Source organism: Vigna umbellata, chromosome 1, assembly GCF_029865625.1.
Source record: "Vigna umbellata cultivar VRB3 chromosome 1, Vumbellata_1.0, whole genome shotgun sequence".
NCBI lineage: Eukaryota > Viridiplantae > Streptophyta > Magnoliopsida > Fabales > Fabaceae > Vigna > Vigna umbellata.
The window spans coordinates 30,794,123-30,814,488 of NC_142165.1; the positions used below are offsets into that span (position 1 = coordinate 30,794,123).

Below are 20,366 nucleotides of genomic sequence, written 5' to 3' on the forward strand. Positions count from 1 at the left end.
GTTATTAACCTCCTCAAATTATAATATCTTTTTCCCTTTATTTTTCTTATTTTTTACATTTCTTCCCAGAAAAAAATTTATACTTAATGTTTTTTACAAACTTTCCCCTCTAACGTCTCCAAAATTTCCCACTCCCTCTTCCCTCTCAAAATTTCACACTCTTTCTCATTCCCTCTTACTACTTATCATTCCCTTTCTTCCTTTTTTTCCTTCTTTCATTTCCTCTTCCCATTTCCTCCAACGTATCATTCTTTCCTCTTCCAGCAGAGTCGTTGTCCTTGATGTACGTTTGGCAAGTGTACCAATCGTAATTGTAGTAACAAAATATCGTCCTCAAGGATTGAATGAGTTGAGTACTAGTTTACTAATTTACTTAATTTTGAGCAACAAAGATTGTCAAGTAGAATGATGAACATAAACAAGTGATGGAAATTCAAATAGTATAAAACATGTTAGAGAATTGATTTCATACCTTTTCATATAATTTCCTCCCCTTTTCAATCGATGTGTAAATTATAATCATCCACTTGAGTTTATTTAGAGCTTGTTTACCCCTAATCCCTTAGTAGGCAAACGTATCCCTTGAATTTGAATCCCCAATCCCTTAGGCCAATTACAAATTCAACAAGATCATAAAGAACAATCATATCTCAATTCAAACTAACTAGTCCGGCCCAATTTCCCAATTGTGACAGCATCTAATCTGTTCTATTTATAAACGCAAACAATTCCCAATCTCCCAACTATGAAACTGCTCATAGAATAGACATTAAAACATAAATAGAACACTGGGATAATTAAAATGAACTTAACATCAATTGAAAAGGTTCAGAAAGTATAATCAAAAGTACTCAATTAATCCACTAACAAAAGGAAATTTAGTTCTACATAATGGAAGAAGAAGCCCCCTTTGTTGTCTGTGAATCCCCTTTTTGTCTCCCCCTTCCACGTGTTTTCATTCCTCCCCCATCATTTCCACAAATTCCTCCTTTTTAGGAGAGTGGTTTTCCTTTTCTCTAACTTCCTCCAATTTTCCTTTAATTTAATCTTTTAAAATCAGTCATAAAAGAGATCAATAACTGCTCCTGGAAACTTTCACAGCCCATGGAAAACTCCCCACTCTGCCTGTGTTCTTCTCTGCTTTAATTCTGTTTTCTTACGTGAATCCACAGATTACTCCACAGATTGTGGGAACTTTCACAGCACAGTTGTTGAACTTTCTGTTTTGCAACTCCATTTAGAAGCAACATCCACATGTAACTCCACAGGTTGAGAGACTGTTCACAGCTTGGTTGTTGAACTCTCTGGATTCATCTTGGTATCTTGTACATCAATTCTTCCCAAATTGTGATTTTGGCGCTTAGAATCATCAATCTACAATAAAAACACAAAATGCCAATGTATGATCCGAAACAGAGATAATCCATGACTAAATCCTTCAATGAATGCAATTATGCATGCAAATGACCTAAACTAAGACATGAATGCAATTACATGTACTCACACATCAGTCTTCTTCTCATTTTCTCTAACGTATCACTCTTTCCTCTTCCAACAGAGCCGCCTCTATGTCAACGATGTTGCAACGGTGTTGTGTGGACCAGTGAAGGGGATAGCAAGCGACAAAGCTCCAATAACGTCACGGTCCACCACAGGAAAAGAGGAATTTGTACATGAGGTACCATCTTCCTAAAACCTAATTTATCCTATTTGAAATTTTATTTTGCTTTCCTCATTCAGGCTTCAAAAAATTTGAAGCCCTAAAATGCATTTGGTTGTCTCTGATATATAGTGCTATTTCGGGTTCACATACTCATGTTGATATATCTCTAGGTTTAGCAGCAGTGTAATAGCTTATAGCATAACATCTGACTTAGAGCATACGACTTGTTTGCTCTTGTTTTCGCTAACACCCTTTATTTTCTATTTTTGTGGTTTTTTTCTTTATATAATGTTCTCCTTTGTTCTTTGCTGTTTGGATTTTTGAAATTACAAAAAAAGTGAGAAAACTCATCTTTTCCTTCCCAATGACGCTGTTTTGAAGGAAAATGGGTTTTTGAAAAGAGCTTCATTCAAGTTACTAGCTTTGAGATTGCAACTGCAACTAAAAATGCTCCACATTTCAAAACTGAGGTTGCCTATTTCTGCTCCTCACTACTACACTACAATAATTTACTTTAATAACTTTGATTAAGAATTAATCTTTTCCTTCCAAGAAAAAGGGTAAGTAGGATATTGAAAGTCTTGAATCTTGTTTGTGTATTTCTCTCTTCAAGCATATTAGTTTCAATTATCTTTTCCTTAATCATTTTCCACACCTCAAACAAACAAGAAAAAGAGGGTGTTGTTATATTTCTCTCTCAAGCTTATCAGTTTTAATTATTTTTTGTCTGAATAGCCTTTTTTGTCCCCAGATTTGCTTATTTTTCTCAATTAGATCCCTCCTTTTAAAAGTGTGTCAAATTGGTCTTCATTTAGTAAATTTTTCGTCAACGTCGTCCCTTCCGTTAAATACGCACAAACGGCGTTAACTTTTTTTTCTCCCTCCTCTTCTTTTCTGTAATGCAGTAGACTTTTCTCTTCTTTTTGTAAGTGTTATCTTTTCATCCTTGTGCTGGAACGCTTGTTAGTGCCATCTTTTCATCCTTTTCCCACAACCCATTCTATTTTGTTCTTTTCTCTTCCGTAATAAAAGTTAGCAGGCTAAAACACAAGAAATTACTCCATTCATAAAAAAATTGATACATCACTGTGGTATGAAACAGATGATTGTTTAAGTAGGTCACTTGTATCATGATGCAAAAGTTCAAAGGAATGAACAAATATTTAGACTTGCCACAACTGATGAAAATTTCAAGTATTAAAAAATGGTTTAATTGATTCGGAGGTCCCTATTTGTGCAGTTTTGTGTCAATTAGGTCCTTGAATTTTGAAATAACTCAATTTGGTCCCTATTCATGAAAATTTGAAGCAATACAATCGCTGCTGTTAAATTTTGTAGACGGCGTCAAAATTGTTGACAGGTGACTAGGTGAGGTGGCATTTGAAAAGCACGTGGCAGAGCCGCCACTCAAACCGCACTACCACCAAGCCGCCGTCGTAGAGCCACCCCAACCTACACACAGAATCGCAGAAACAAAACCCTAGTCGCTGCGACTACCACGCTCATCACCATCAACACACAAGCTTCTTCATCTGTCAACCATGGCAGCCCAAAGCGCCGTCACCGCCATCCTCGCCTGCAGCCGTCCTCTCCAACGCATCATAAACTCCCAACCCGCCGTCGCAGAACCACCATCTCACACCTTCATCTTCTCCAGCAAAACCACCACAGCGCCGCCACATCACTCTGCCACCACGACCCAAAATCGCCCGAGCTTCGAGCCTCACTCACGTAGATCATCATCGCGAGGTCGCCAACAACACCTCGTCATCCTCCAAGCTTGCATCAGACCACCACCATGAGCAGCGCCACTTCTTCATTCACGCGCAGTCATGGCCATCTTCCATTGACGCTTCGTGCTGCCATCCTCACCACCTGCACTCAAAAAAACCAGAGGACAAACAACCATCACACACATAGAGACCCAATTCGAAGAAACCCTTTGAACTCTAAGTCACCATCCGCAAGAGGCCACCACCACAAGCTTTTGCCTCGCACCTGCAAAGAAAGGAAAACCTAAGAAGACAACCAAACAACAGAGAGACCCAACAACCACCCTCCAGGAATCGTGCCGCCATGAAGAAGAAACCCGAATCGCGCAACCAAACCTGCAACCAGCCAAGCACCGTGAGTGACTACCTTATCTCCATCAGCGAAATTCCTTCTCTCACGTAGAGACTTCCTAACGGCGCAAGTTCTTTTTCCCCAATTTGGCAAACCCTAATTTTGGGTGGGGAAGGGATGACACGTGCCACGTACTTTTCAAATGAAAAGCCACCTCATCTAGTCACCAGACAATAATTTTGACGCTGTCCACAGAATTTAACGGTAGGGACTGTATTGCTTCAATTTTTCATGAATAAGGACCAAATTGAGTTATTTCAAAATACAGGAACCTAATTGACGAAAAACTACACAAATAGGGACCTCCGAATCAATTAAACCTTAAAAAATTTCACCATCTACTTAGATACCCGCTCCCCCTCTCCCTGCCAAGAAGATAGCAACATCTTGGGATGCATTATGCCATCATCATTGTTGTATCAAACAAAAGAATGCTTTAAGCATAGTACTTGTATTATCGTGTAAATTGAAAGCATTGATAAAAATATTAAGAATTGCCACAAGCAACGAAAATTTCAAATATTTCAAAATTTCACCATCTGTCATCCATTTGGTCAAAAATAAAAAAGATCAAAAGCTTGGGGATTGCATATAGGTGAAACAAAAAATTTGGGGCATAAAAATAACATGTGAAATTTTGTTCCCTATAAGTATAATAGATGCTACATCCGAGGCAGCATTCTCTTGAGCTTCATTCTGTAGAGCAATCCCAACATCAGCTACAACCAAAGAGGGTGCATTATTTATCCCATCACCTACCTTAGAGAAAGGGAGAGAAAACTGTGTGAGTAAAAATGTCATTTTTCTGGTCGTTGGTAGATGAATGCATTAGTTGAGAGGAATTCCGTAGCCTGATGCTATAAAAAGCATTTTGGTACGGAGTTGTTCCATACCATGTTCTTCAATTAATAGCAACCATAAATATCTTAACTTTGAAAACAAAAAAAATAATCCATTTCTCTATAACTACGTATAATATTAATACGTGCTAAATTTAAGACCAACCTCAGTATCATTTTATAAGCTCAGTGCATATTTACCTTTGGTTTTGACCCTAGCTCTCTATTGAAGAAAATTACAAAGAAAGAGCAGGTGAGAGGGGAAGAGAACTTGGTTACAGCTATCATCACTAAACATACCATCGCAACATGATTTTCGGCAACTTTTAGAGAGGAAATAAACCTATATTTCTATTGTGGAGACAAAGATGCTTTGACCAAATCATTTTCAATTCCAACTGTATCTTCTACTGTTGCAACTTCCTCTTCCCTGTCTCCTGAGAAGAGTACCGTTTTAATCCCCTTTTGCTTCAGCCTTCCAATAAATGCAACAAAGTCAGGCGGAAAATGCACACATGGAAGTAATAAAACTAGATAAAGGTTTGAATTGGCAAATACTTCTTCCATGAATGCAGGAAATATATTAAATTCAGTATATGGCATACAGCACAGTGGGGTAGAAAATGGTGTAGCGCTATGATAGTATTGAGCTTGAAAAGAAAGCTAAGCTTGTAGAACAAAAAGAAAACTGCCATTTTTTTCTGAAGAAAGTGAAGTGAATCAACTTCGCATTTGGTCAGAAGCAGGCAGCACTGGTATTATTTTCCTATAATGAGTTGTGTTGGGTAGAATATTCTGAGGATACATACGGGAAAATAAACTTACCTCATTACAGTAGATTCAACATCTTCACGCATAGTGTCAGCTATGGCAATAACACCAATGATTCCTTCTCCTTCACGTCCAACGTAGACAACAATTTTCGAATACTTAAAAGATGGTGCATTTGATGAATGATTCATCAAACTATATTCTAGATATGTCAAATTGGACGAATTTACTTTTGTTTGGAAGAGTAGAGGTCTGCTACGTTGTAGAAGAGTACAGGAGAGAGAAAAAAAGTTAACGATGTTTGTGTGTATTAACGGAAGGGACGACGCTGATGCAAAATTTAAATGAAGATCAATTTGACACACTTTTAAAAGGAGACCTAATTGAGAAAATAAGCAAATCTGGGGACAAAAAAGGCTATTAAGCCTTACACTACAAAAAAAACCTTATTTAGAGGGGGTTATTTTGGGGAGGTTATAAAAAACCCCCTCAAATTAACATACTTTAAGATGTTTAATTTAAATTATCTAACTGACAATATTTGTGGGAGTTTTAATTCCTTTCAAGAGAGGTTTATAACCTCTTCAAATAAAAAAATATTTTTTATTCATCATTTTCTAATTCTTTTACATTTTTCCCTCTAAAAATTTTAGACTAAGTTTCATTTTAGCAATTCTAAAATTTTATTCCCTCCATATCTAAAACCCATCTCTGCCTAAACCCATTATTTTTCTAAAAGTTAATTTTCCTCTAAATATCTTCTGACAATTTCTCCCTTCATTTCACCACCTGAACCCTAGTTTCTCCCTTCATTCCATCTTCTCTCTCCCTCTTGTTTCATTTCTCCTTTAGATTGCCCAGTGTTTTCCTTTTTCTTTCAGATTCGTAGTCGGCGGACAGAGCTGCAACGATGGTTCTGCAGACCGGCAGACATCGGAGCTCATAACGTCACGGTGGATAGGTACATCGTTCTACAACCCTTTGTGCTTTTATTTGGTGCAGCATTTTAGTGGGATATCTTCTTCTCAGTCTCAATCATGTTTTTTCATGAACGAGTAAATTGAATTCTTGGTTAAGAGTAATCGGATTTTATTGGAAGGAAAGATAGGTATACCACTCTCATTATTAATTTCACTGTTTCAATACTTGTGTAAGTTAATTAATTATTTAATTAGTGGTAGTGTATATATGCTAGCACGAAATAGAAACAATTGTAATTTGAAAAGTTTTTTCACTTGTAGCCTGGATGTATGGATTGAAAGCAATTCAAGAATTTACATTGTTATGTTTCTTGAATTGGTTTTTCTTATGTGCTTTAATTGCATTTAATTAGCATTGAATAAATTGAATCCTGCCGTTATGTGATTCGAAAGATAAAGCGGATTGCACCTTCGAAAGATAAAGCGGATTGCACCTGTTAGGATGATAATGTGGATTGAATGCAATAACAGTTTGTGTTGGAAAAACAATTTTCTATTATGCAAAGTTGTTAATTAAAATGAATAAATGAAATATATAAAATAAATGAATATATTTATGCTAGTGTATATAGTCCTTATACTTTTCACAATTCACAACTACGTTTTGTGTATATGATTTTACCTTACATGGAGAAAACATTTTCTATATTATTATAAAGAGGACCGGTAGTAACAACTTTTACTTTTTGTATCTTTTGTTATATGATTGTGTATTTTTTGTTATATTTCGGAATGAAATTGTCATAACAAAACACTACTTAATTGATGTTGCAGGTTTCTCTTTTAAGTATTGCAATCTCACAGTTATCAAGGTTAGTAGAAAGTGTTTAATTTTTTTTAATTCATTATTTGTTTTTATTTTCCATGAATATTGTATTCTTTCTTATGTGTTAGTGTATTTAATTTTGTTTAGGAATATTTTTGAATGGATAAGTCTTGGATAATTAAGCCTTGAAATACAGTTGAATACTTAATTGGTTTAGAAAAATTCTTAGATTTTGCTTTTGAGAATGGAGCTTCTGGAGACACAATTCGATGTTCATGCCCCAAATGTGGGTTTGTGAAATGGCAAACTAGAGGCATAGTTGAAGAGCACTTGATTTTAAAACAATTTCCCATAAATTATGTTATTTGGAATCTTCATGGTGAAAGGCAAAGACAAGATATTCCTATAAATGAAGATGAGTTACAAGAGGCATTTCATTTTGAAAATGCAATGGAAACAATGATAAATGAAGCATTTGGACATTATAGGCAAGAAGGTACTAATACAGGCAGATCACAACCATTGGGTGAAGATGATGTTAGTAATGAAAGGCCAAGGGAGAATCATAATGAATTTAATGAGTTTCTCAATGACGGAAATCAAATATTGTGTGATGGGAGCAAGTACACAAAATTAGAATTTGTAATCAAATTATATCATATCAAGGTTTTGTGTGGATTAAGTGACAAGGCAATGACTATGATCCTAGATTTGCTAAGAGATGCATTTAGTGAAGCAAAGTTGCCTCTTTCTTTTTATGAGGCTAAGAAAATCATCAACAAACTTGGTCTTAACTATACCAAAATTGATGCATGTCCGAATCATTGTATGTTATATTTAAGAGATGATGAAAAAGATTAGCAAACATGCAAACATTGTGGTACATCTAGATGGAACCCAAAGAAGAAAAAAAAGCAACCTGCAAAAGTTTTACGTTACTTTCCTTTGAAACCAAGATTACAAAGATTGTTTATGTGCTCTAAGACTGCAGAGCATATGAGATGGCATTCTTCAGAGAACAAGGATGGAGTTATAAGGCATCCAAGGGATGGTGAGACATGGAAGACATTTAATCCTTTTGATCCTGAATTTGCTTTAGATCCTCGAAATGTTCGCTTAGGCCTTGCCAGTGATGGTTTTAATCCTTTTGGCACTATGAATTCTATTTATAGTATTTGGCCAGTGTTTTTAATTCCGTACAATCTTCCACCTTGGCTTTGTATGAAGCACACTTCATTGATCCTGTCCATGATCATTCCAGGTAAGCAGATGCCTGGAAATAGTATTGATGTGTACTTACAACCCCTTGTGGATGAGTTACGTGAGCTATGGAATGATGGGGTGGAGACCTTTGATTCTTCATTGAATGAAACTTTTAGAAAGCGAGCAGCTCTTATGTGGACAATTAGTGACTTTCCTGGCCTTGGTATTTTATCTGGTTGGAACACACACACAGGTTTAGCTTGCCCTACTTGTAACTTTGATGCAGAACCTTGTCGTCTTCCTCATAGTAGGAAGTGGTGTTTTATGGGACATCGTCACTTTTTAAGTAGAAACCATAGATTTAGATTGAGTCGTGTTCGCTTTGATGGAAGCACTGAAGAACGGAATCCACCACTAAAATTATTTGGATCTGACATTTTTAGGCAAGTGGAAAATATTAATGTTACATTTGGGAGAGGAATTCATTTGGATGGTAGAGGAAAAAGATGTAGACAAGAAGTTAAACAGTGGAATAAAAGAAGCATTTTCTTTGAACTTCCATATTGGGAGTCTAATTTGTTACGTCACAATTTAGACTTCATGCACATTGAAAAGAATGTATTTGACAATTTAATCTATACTTTGTTGAATGAAAAGCCTAAATCCAAAGACAATCTTAATGCAAGGAAAGATTTGAAGGAAATGGGCATAAGACAGGATCCTTGGCCAGATGATAATGGAAAATACCACCTTGCTTTGTTTTCACTAACTCGTGATACGAAAAAGTTGTTTCTCAAAACTTTGAAAAATGTTTTAGTACCTGATGGTTACTCAAGTAACATTTCTAGATGTGTTGATGATGTTCAACATAAAATATCAGGACTAAAAAGTCACGATTGCCATATTATTATCACTACAAAAAAGAAGGGCCTTACCGAAGGCCAGAAGCCCTCGGAAACAGCCCAAAACCGTCGGTAAAAGGTAATTACCGAAGGCTTATCGATGGCCAAAGAGCCCTCGGTAAATCCCTTGTCGCTAACATTTACCGAGGGCTTTCGCCCTTCGGTAATTACCGAGGGCCAAAAGCCTTCGGTAATTACCGAGGGCCAAAAGCCTTCGGTAATTACCGAGGGCCAAAAGCCTTCGGTAATTACCGAAGGGCAAAAGCCTTCGGTAATTTCCGAAGGGCGAAAAAAAAAATAGGGCGTTGGGCTGCTGCAGAATGTGATGCATATATATTTATATATTCTGGGTGATTGATTGGTATAGCAACCAATACAAAAGCTACTTGGTTGGTGTACCTTTTTCACTTTTAATTCATCTATACACACACATATATAAAAGGCTACACCTACAGAGTTAAAGACATTAAATTTGCAGGAAAGAGACAGGTTAATTAAAAAAAGGACATCTTAATCTCTGGGTACTGAGAATCTGTGAATAGTATAACACTCAGTCTGAAAGAAGACTTTGCCACAAAAAGTTAATGAAAAAAGTTCAAAAAATGGTAAAGGTGGGGCCAAATTCGTTGTCATGAACTAGTAATCCACAAACATTAACAGTAAAACAGACCCAAAGTAATAATGAATCATCAAACTATATAGTTAATTCTGAAACAGAGCCTGTGCCACTAAAACAACCCTGCTTTAGTATAATGACAAAGCTTAACACCCATGTAACCTTTTATTTTTTTCCCCTTTTCTGGAACCTTTTTAATCATTTGACATTTACTTTGATCAAAAGTTAAACAACTCTCTCAACCATATAAAAATAAAGCATGCAAATTAACACAGGAGATAAGGCAGCTGCATTTGGTTCTGGACATCTCACTCATATCATTTCTCATCATTACGGCAAGAACAATGATTACTGCCAACACCTCCCAACACATTAAAATTACACAAACAAAACTCTAAATTATGGAGACCATATGAAATAGAACAGAAATGAACAGTAATATCAACTTTCTTACACCAATTTAAACTTGTTCAAGCTTTCCAATAGCACAAAAAAAGCATAAACCGAAAACCAACCCTTACTATTGCCAATTATGCAGTAAAATAAACCATCATACCACCAAAATAAACATTCAAAGTAAGTGAGGTTACAAGATGCAGAATTCAAATTACAAATTACATCAGCAAGTTTGATATATGATTAAGAACTGATTTGATAAGATAACTCATGCAGATTTCAAATTACTCACAAAGGCAATGTTCCAAACCTAATTTTACTTCATATATTCAACTCAACCATCCAAACTTTTATTCAGAAATTGAAACAGGTTGCAAACTAGGTATTTGACTCAAACATACCACTCAAAAATTGCTCAAATAAGCAGAATGACAGTATAGATGGCTACCAATGGTCTAAATGCTACAGACAGAATTTTAACACTTTAAACATTAAGCAAATATAAAGCAGATCGCCCAACTGCTATACCAGCAATTTTGAGCTATTTCTCAAGGTACAACCAAGCTCTTGCTTTAGGAAATCATAGCTTAAATGGTCTGCACTTAGTAATGGCTCAAATCAGAGTGAAGAATTCAGTTGTGATGTCGCTAACTGGTTGAAATTATAACAGCTTATGGGATGAACCAGGAAGGTGATTTTGATGATGTGAATTAGGCACCCGAGCTCTGTATAAGCATATCATAGCTTATTTTGGTGTGCTTAATATTGATCACTCAGTTAGATGCACCAAAAGAAAATTTCACTCAGCAGAATACTTGGAATGAGAATTAAACAAGTAATATAACATGACTTTTGATAAAACTAGACAGATTTCAAAATAAAATGACTCAAATCAGAATGAACCGAGTAAAAATGAGGAAACCAAAGCAAATCAAGGTTGGCACACAAGAATAAACACAATCAGAACCTAAGAAATCAGAATTCCATGGTGCAATGATGAACACAAGCAATGAAACAGTGAAGAAACAAAATTGACAGATTCCAAAATAGAAGAACTAGACACTTAGCAGGACTAAGTATGTGATTCATTGATATGTTAGTGGAACTTGTCAACCAAAGAAACGTTGTGAGAATGTGAATCTAACTTGTTAGCCACAAGCATAACTCATGTTAAAAGCTGAATGAAATCTATTTGATGAAAAAATTGTTCTGAGTTTAATCTGTGAAGTGTGTTTCTCTTTGTTCTGGTATTATATGCTAATGTGAAAGGTTCAACACATTATGTGAGCCCTGAATTGATTCTACGAAGCTTAATGGTTTAAACTAAGTACACAGAAGTTCTTTTGGTCTTATTATTAGTTTTTCATTGTGCTAAATTTCTTTGTAAGTTCATTTATGGTCTCTTCATACTTAGTTGCACCTTTTCTAGCTTAGTTCAGTTAGTTGAAAGTTCTTTGAGTCTTTTTTATTGTTAGCTAGTCATTTGAATTCCTAAAACTCGGAATTGGTGATGAGGTTGTGTCAATTTTCTACATAATTGAATGTTGCAAAGTTAGATTTTTAATTACATTGAATTAGTGTCCATTAGCAGCTCAAACAAGTTTGTTTTGATGTTTAAATCTTGTTGAAATGGTTAAGTTCCAAGTATACCAACATTTGTAGAAGAATCAAAAGCTAGAGGTGCATCAGAGGAAATGATTTGGAAATTAAACTAATTGTTGACTGAAACTGAAAATGCAAGGAGGGAAACACAAGATAGGAAGAATGAGGTTGCACAATTGAAGATGGAAGTTATAATCACTAAACCTGTTTTAATGTTGACTTAATAGTGCAGCCACTGGTTAATGACAACCACAAAAGAAACAATTATAAGACTTCATTCAGTTTTATCCTACTTCCCAAAACAGCCCCATTTCATTTAATCAAACCCCTGTTAATCTTGATTTATCATGAACCGAACCCCTCACTTAGCTAATACACATGTTCATTACTTAACATAGAGTAGGACAGAGTAAGAATAATGTAGTTACTGTGTTATCATGTTCCTTTACAGCCTAACCAGATTCAATTTAACTTATTTCAGTCCATACAATCATTCCTATTTAACCTGTTCATTACTTAACCTATTCAGGACATATTTTTCTTATACTCTTGATTTACCAATTTCGTCTATGCTTACAGCAATACAAAAACAAATCCCAAAACTTATTCCAAGCTCGAATCAAAATCAAGAGGAATCAAAACTAACAGGCCAGCAATACCAGAACAAGTTCTAGTACACAAAATGCCATATAGGAATTCAAAAGAAAACATGGAACGTACTAACCTGCCCAGTCTCAACCCAAAACCCAAGTATAAGCCAAACAATTCAAATTATCACATGATACATATAAGGTACTAAAGCAGAAATATCCACAGTGCAAACAACTTACGCATATTGGTAAGAACAGGGAAACACCCAATTAGATGGACACATTGCACACAAGTAGGAAAGAACAAGGCAATCAATTTATTCATGTAGCGTTCTAAAACAGAGAACTTACCTCGCACTCCAGAACACCCAATTCAATGGAAGCCAAGCTTGGGCTTCACTACAAGGACCTCCTGACGCTAATGACCACGAATCACCACCCCACCCGTCGCACAAGCCTTACACGCACAACCACGAACCACCACCCCACCCGCAACACCCATAACGCCACGACGAACCCTAGGCACACAATGCCACCGAACAGAACAGATAGGTAGAGGGATAGGGAGAGAATGAACGATAGCAAGCGAAAGGGAAGGCAAAGGGAGTACACGGGAAGGTCGATGGGAATCTACAGCCAAATTCTCAGTAGTTCTCAACAGAGGGGAGGGAGGGTTCTGTTTGATGAAATTGGGGACGACCTGCACGAATACCCCCAATTACTGAGTTTAATTGGTCGAGGCTCTTACCGAAGGCCACAGAGCCCTCGCTAAGGTCTTCTTGGCCTTCGGTAACGTTATTTCATTAAGGCCGTTGGTGATTCACTTTTTGACCCTCGGTAAAGCACTTTTACCGATGGTCGAGAGGCCTTCGGAAAAACACCCTCGGTAATTCACGCTTTTCTTGTAGTGTATGGAGCAATTACTTCCATTAGCAATACGTAATTTGTTACCAAACCATGTCACTGCAACCTTGGTGGAGTTTTGCTCATTCTTTAAGGCCCTTTGTAGTAAAAGCTTAAATGTTGAAGACCTTGAAATGCTTCAAAATTGTATTGTGGTTACACTTTGCCACTTAGAGATGTTATTCCCACCATCATTCTTCACAGTTATGGTTCATTTAACTATCCATTTGGTAGAGGAAGCAAAGCTTGGAGGTCCAGTTCATTATCGATATATGTATCCTATAGAGAGGTAATTGCTAACTACTTTTAGTTCAAAGTATGATATTATATGTATCCAATTTATTTAATGTAATTATTTATCATTATTATAGGGAATTAGGTCATTTAAAGACCTTTGTACGAAACAAGGCACAACCAAAAGGTTCTATAGCTGAGGGATACTTAGCTGAAGAGTCTCTTACATTTTGTTATAGATACATTGAAGATATAGAGACAAGGTTCAATAGACAACGACGTGTTTGTGATAACCCAGATGATAATGAGTGTTTTGTTTCATCTATATTCCCACTAGGTGGGAAGGTGGTTGGAGGTTCCTCAAAGTTTACTTTAACTCATATGCAAAAGCTACAAGCCCATCGATACGTGCTTTTAAATTGTGCGATAGTCACACCGTTTGTTGAGTAAGTACACTACATTAAGTGTGTGATTTGTAGTTAAACAAATTGAACTACATTATTCTTGTATTTTATGCATATAATGTAATTAATTTTTGTAGTGAATTTAGAGATCTAATAAAAAGAAGATCAAGAGGAAGGCGACCTTTAACTACTGAGATAGAAACTAGAGTGTTTAAAGAGTTTGTTGATTGGTTTCAAAGGCGGGTGGGTGATCAAATAGAACACTTTCTCTTACTTACCAAGTTTTCTTTTAATTATATCTAACATTATTTCCTTATTTAGATTATGAATCTAGAAACAATAAATTCAATGTCTACTAACTTGAAGTTTCTAGCACGAGGTCCATTGGATAATGCTAGAAGATTTATTGCTTACAACATCAATGGGTTCAAATTTCGAACATTGACTCGTGATGAGGGATTGAGAACACAAAATAGTGGTATCTTTTTAACATCTAATACAGCTTGTGTTTCAAGTACGATTGATAGGAACTTAAGGCAAGCAGACTTATCCTATTATGGAAAGTTGGAGGATATTATTGAGCTTAATTATTATGGTCGATTCAAAGTTGTTCTTTTCAAGTGTAAGTGGGTAGATACTACACGAGAGAGAGGATATAAAAAGGATCAATGTAATTTTAATTGTGTTAACTTTGATAGACTTATTCATATTGGAAACCGTGAAGAACATGAACCTTATATTGAGGCATCTCAAGCACAAATGGTATATTATGTTGATGATGTGGTTAATGAAGGATGGAGTGTTGCTGTGCATGTAAAGCCAAGAGATTTGTATGAAATGGGAGAAGAGGTACAAGAAGAGTTATATGAAAACGAACCATACCAAGATCAAGAGTTGGACAAATTTTATAGTAATGACAATGAATATGTTCAATTGGCTACAAACCATTTAAACGACGATATCAATTAGTCAAATGTATAATTGACTCATGGTTGATTTCTTAAGGTGATAATATGTACCACATGTTTGATTTCTCAGTTTTAGGTTAAGAAGAAGTTACCTTTTCTGAATTGTGACTCTTTATTAGCTCGTTCTCTCATTTGGAAAGGTAATAAGATCCTAACTCATTCATATGTGCGATGTATTTGGCTGGATGGCATAGATTATCATTAATATGTGTTATTGTTATTTCAGAATTGATTTTCTTGAATCTGATTGCATGAGATGAACTTGTAAATTTTACAAAGTTAATTATCAGTTATTAGATCATTGACAGATATGTGTTAGTGTAGTTTAGGTACTTACAAAGTTACATTGACAGATCATTGCTGTTTTGTTTCACATTATTTCCTTAGTTTACTACCAGAAAGCCATTTAACATTTAAATAATGAAGAATCATTTCTAAGCATGAGTCCACGAGACCTGTGAGAGTGTGCAGAGTGATATTAAGCCAAATACAAACTAATAAGTGGGCTTGAAACAAGATACACTACTGCAGTCTTGAACAAATTTCCTCCCCAACCCCCAATACCCTAATAAATACTGTATACAGCTCAATTTGTTAAAATCAAGCTGTGGAAACTCACAACAGAATCTAATAACATATCCATATTATTTAAATGATACAAATAATAGTTCCATCAAAGAAAAATGGGTGACAAGGAGGGGACAACAGAGTACAAATATAACAAGTCTCTACTTCAAAATCAAACAATCAGTAGGGATAATTTTAAGACCACCTTAAAAGGATCAGATCTGTCTCTTGCATATTTGACCACAGAAAAAATGTCACACATAGATATAATAGTAAGAATATAGATAATTCAGAGCAATACAATATAAAATAAAGGAAAAGAAAGCAGCAAGGTCTTCACCTAGATTTGAAACCCTTACGGTCTTCAATTGCACATCATTAGGATCCTTTACATACACTCTACGGGGATCGATACTAACAACCACTGCCTGCAAATTGAAAATCAACAATTGAGTACAATACTTCTAGTTTTTATGATGTGATTATGCCCAAGATAGTTGATTACCTATAGCTGCATCAAATACATTATTACTGCTCATTTTACATGAAGACATGTAGCATAAAATATTTAAAATTTACTATTTCCTATCTTACAAGTTAGAACATGATTTTCAAAACTTTAGTAATTTATCATATTCTAAAGACAGGTTCAGAATAAAAGTATTCCGAACATCTATACAACAGAATAGAACTCACTAGGCATAGGCATTGTGATCATGTATATTATACTCAATGTATTACATTACCATTATAATTAGGAGAAACTAGATGTAAAAGCCAGATTAGTTAAATATCTCCTCTGTGAATAATATATCATTATTGATATAAACACCGCTATTATTCGTTCCAAAATTTGATCAGCAATTTAATACATTACATTGAAAAACATGATAAGCATTCAGAAAAATTATGCTATAAAATGGGGTAAAAAGAGGCCTACAATTATATCTTTGTTCAGGGATTCTACAGTACACACAGGAACATGCATAGGAACAAACATGAAATCAGCTGTTGACTAACCTGATTCCCGTAAACTCTTGATATCTGCTCCAAGCTAGTCTTTCCAGTTTTTACCTAAATGTGACAACCATAGAAACGTCAGAAATGACATATATTAGTGCATATTAATAGACACAAACATGGGTTGAGTTCTATACTCTGGTTCTTAAATATTCTGACTGCTTTAACACCCTATCCCAATGATGGACAAATTTGTAAGCACCAAAATATGATGTCACAAACTTGTTTCACAATCGGCAAGTATGACCGAATCGTTCAAGTAATAAAACTTGGTAAGACCAAGTATCGTTCTTCCCAAAGGACTCACGGCCTAGTTTAGTTATGTGGTTTCTTGATTAACTAAGACTTAAGAAAACAATGATTGAAATTTTAATATGCAAGACGAAAATAAACATGTATGCATGAATTGATCAATGGCAAAGACAAAGATAAACACTTTCAATGGATTAAATGAATGAATATGTTGTTGGGGGTCAATTTCATCTCATCCACTCTCATATATTTTAGGAATTCCATTCAAATCATCATTGTTAATGCCACTCTCTAATGTACCATTCTAGATGGCTTCTCCCTAATCAAATAGTTCATACAATTCCTAGCATTCCTAATGATTAGTTCATTACCGCAGGAGCTTAAGGCAACCAATATAATATTGTCAGTAAAATATTGGGAGAAATTCCCCGGATCTAGATTTCCCCGTACGTGTCCGTATCAACAAAACCAATAATCATGCATTAGAATGAGTTAAACAATGCAAGCATTGAGCAAAGAGGAAAAACCCTAACTAATGATGAAAAGAAAGCATATGTCTTAATTCAAAGATGTATTCAACAAATCCATATATGAGAGCTTCAAGAGATTACATTGATTCCCCAACAAACATACAAGGTTTAGTTCACCATATTCATGGTGAACCTAGATGAATAACAATGAAAGTATGAAAGAATAAACCCAATAAAGGTGAAGAGGTAGCCTGAGCATCCAAGATCCTCCTTCAAAGGGGTGAAAGAGAGAGTGTTTGCCTCGTTTCTGCCAAAGATACTAACTAAAGGACGTGCAAGCCCTTAAATACTAATCTAGAGTTACAAAAGATTATAAAAGTCCAAGCCCAAAAAGTGCCGCTCAGCGCCATTTACCGCTCAGCGGTGGTTACGCGTCTTCTTTCTTCCCCTCAGCGGCCATTTGCCCCTCAGCGGTTCCAACGTCACCTCTTGAGTGCCGCTCAGCGGTAGTTTGCCGCTGAGCGGTGCCTTCGACTTCTCCTTTTTGCACTCTTTCTTGTCTTTTCTAATGTCCTCTCTCTCATTCTTCACTTCTTTCACCAAATTCACCTCAAAACCTGCACAAAAACCCTCAAATCAAGCATAAACCTGTCCAGCTCTCTTATTTCTGAAAATATAAACAAAATGCATGATTTCAAGCTAGTTTCTAAGTCTAAAGGTTGCTTTTAGTATCACTTTTAAGCATGAAAATAACAGTTTTTCAACTGTTATCACAACCCCAAACTTAGAACTTTGCTTGTCCTCAAGCAAATAAAATGTAACTCCATCTCCAACCAATTCATATGATGGTTCACTCATTCAAAAATCCTCTCTTTCAAGATAAGTAATAACTTCACTCAAACTTATGACCAAGAGTTCAATCAAGATGTGCACATGCTTTAGTGTTCACAAGGTCATTTAAATTCCAACAAATGCTATTTTTCATGAATGATCAATCAATTAAGCATGGATGTTCATGTGCTTATGGAATATTTCCTCACTAGGTAAAGTGTTTCACTCATCACACAAGTGTATAAGAGGTAAAGTGTTTCACTCATTCACTCCACTATCACAATGTCACATGAATCAACTTTGCCTTTCATTTAACCACAATCAAATACATTCACAAGCATGCATCATCACAAGGACTTTTCAATGGCTTATAATGTGGCTGGGCTAACAAGAAAATTGTTTTTTTCTGGATCACAAAATCCTTGAGTTAAGAGAATCATAACAACACAATCTTCTTATTCATTCCCAACTTTCTTTTGCCTTTGCTTTTGCATTTGCATTGAGCTTTGCTTCTTTTTCTTCTCTTTTCTTTGCATATTCTTACTTTTTAGCTCTTAGCTCAATGCTTTTTCCTTTTTCATGTTTCCCCAATAACCCCAAACTTGAACATTTAACAATACCACACAAGATCTTCTACTTAACTCAAGGTAAAGATTTTCAATCAAGGGTGTTCAGTGTATATTTAAGGCTAAGGGTTCAAAGGATAGAACACAACGTGTTCTCTTTTAGAAGGCTAACTTTATGAATTTGGCCAATAAAAAGGGTTTCAAAAACACGGCCTTTGATCATATGATGCAAAACAAGCAATTGATTCAATCATAGAAAACCTGGGCAAAGTCATTCATGCTTTCAAAGTAATAGCATTCAACAATAACAACTCTGGAGCTCAAAACCTCACATATAAGCTCATTCACATTTGACATGCACATCCTGCTTAATTTCACAATCACAATCATGATATTATGCATTTGTTCACAAAGCTTGTGAATCACCTGTATAAGCATTTTAATGTGCACATCATCTCAACATCAATCAATCAATAAGCATCATCAAGCATTACTTATCACACAATCACAGTTAATAGCAAACCATCATAACAAACCAGGTGTTCAATAGAGTACATCAAACCCTAATCTAAAAACAAAAACAAATAAGTTCAGAAAACTTAAACCATAAAAGCATAATCATATGATAGCATTCATCAGTAAATGCTATCTCAGCTCCTCATCAGTCCGAGCTCTCTGTATCTTCCTCTTCCTCTTCATCATCATCTTCATCAAATGCATCCTCCTCCTCTGCTTCATCATCCTCCATATCTCTGGCTGAAGCTTCAGCTGCTCCAGCTCCTCCATATACTGGTTCTTCTGGCCAAGCTACCACATTATGGAATTCATCCATAGTCCACCTGTGTGCTGGAGGGGTATCATACATCCCCACTATCATCTCAGCCGTGGCCACCTGCCCTCTGTGGATGGACTGCAACTGAGCACCTATAAGAGACATATACATGTCCCTCATCTGGAATGGTTCTGCCTCATGAGTATCAGCAGAAGTCCTGCTCTGTGCTGGCCTTCTCTCTCTACGAGCCTGGCGTGGTGGCACTGGCTGGGCTGCCTCCTCACCTCCACAGTACTGTCTGTAATAGGCCTCATCTATAGCTTTTCTTGGCCTCTCAAATGGTGGAACAGAAGTGTCCACCCCAGCTAGCTTGCAAAGGTGAGTGATCAAAGAAGGATGTCCCAGTGGTGCTTTGTTGTTTGAGGTGTTAGCACACACACTAATCTCATCAGCTATCACCTGCCCAATATTAACATTCAAGTTTCTGATAACACAGTAGATGAATAGTGCCCTGCTGAGAGTAATATCTGACACATGTGAACATGGCTGAATGTTGGCATGAGAAAACGCCATCCAATACTTTGCAAGAGGAGTCAAATCTGTCCTCCTAATGTTAATCACTGAGCCAGATCTATTCCTTTGGAAGTGTCCTCCAGGTATACACAATACTCTCTCCACATCCTCATAATCAGCACCTTCCTCCATGCTAAGAGCAAACTGGCATTGCTCACCAGCCCACACAGTATCCAGAAAGTTATTTATGGAGTCAGGATCATACCTGATAGCATGGCCTCTAACATAGCCCAAATAATTCTCAGCTGGATAATCACCAATCTTCTTTGCATTGGTGTAGAATTCTTTCACCACAGCTATGTTGGCAGGTGATGGATAAGTGGCTAGCTTCCCCCAATCATTCCCTAACACTTG

The 20,366-nt window shown here is 36.2% G+C and overlaps 1 protein-coding gene across 1 annotated transcript; it reads left to right on the top strand.

The window, feature by feature from the left end:
- The first annotated feature begins 8,376 nt into the window (after nucleotides 1-8,376).
- LOC148205119 (uncharacterized) lies at nucleotides 8,377-14,039 on the top strand. The gene is made up of 3 exons (XM_088109907.1): nucleotides 8,377-9,254; nucleotides 13,363-13,644; nucleotides 13,727-14,039. The coding sequence occupies exons 1-3, from the start codon at nucleotides 8,392-8,394 to the stop codon at nucleotides 14,037-14,039; spliced, it is 1,458 nt and encodes a 485-aa protein (XP_087966033.1). The 5' UTR covers nucleotides 8,377-8,391.
- The last annotated feature ends 6,327 nt before the right edge of the window (nucleotides 14,040-20,366 follow it).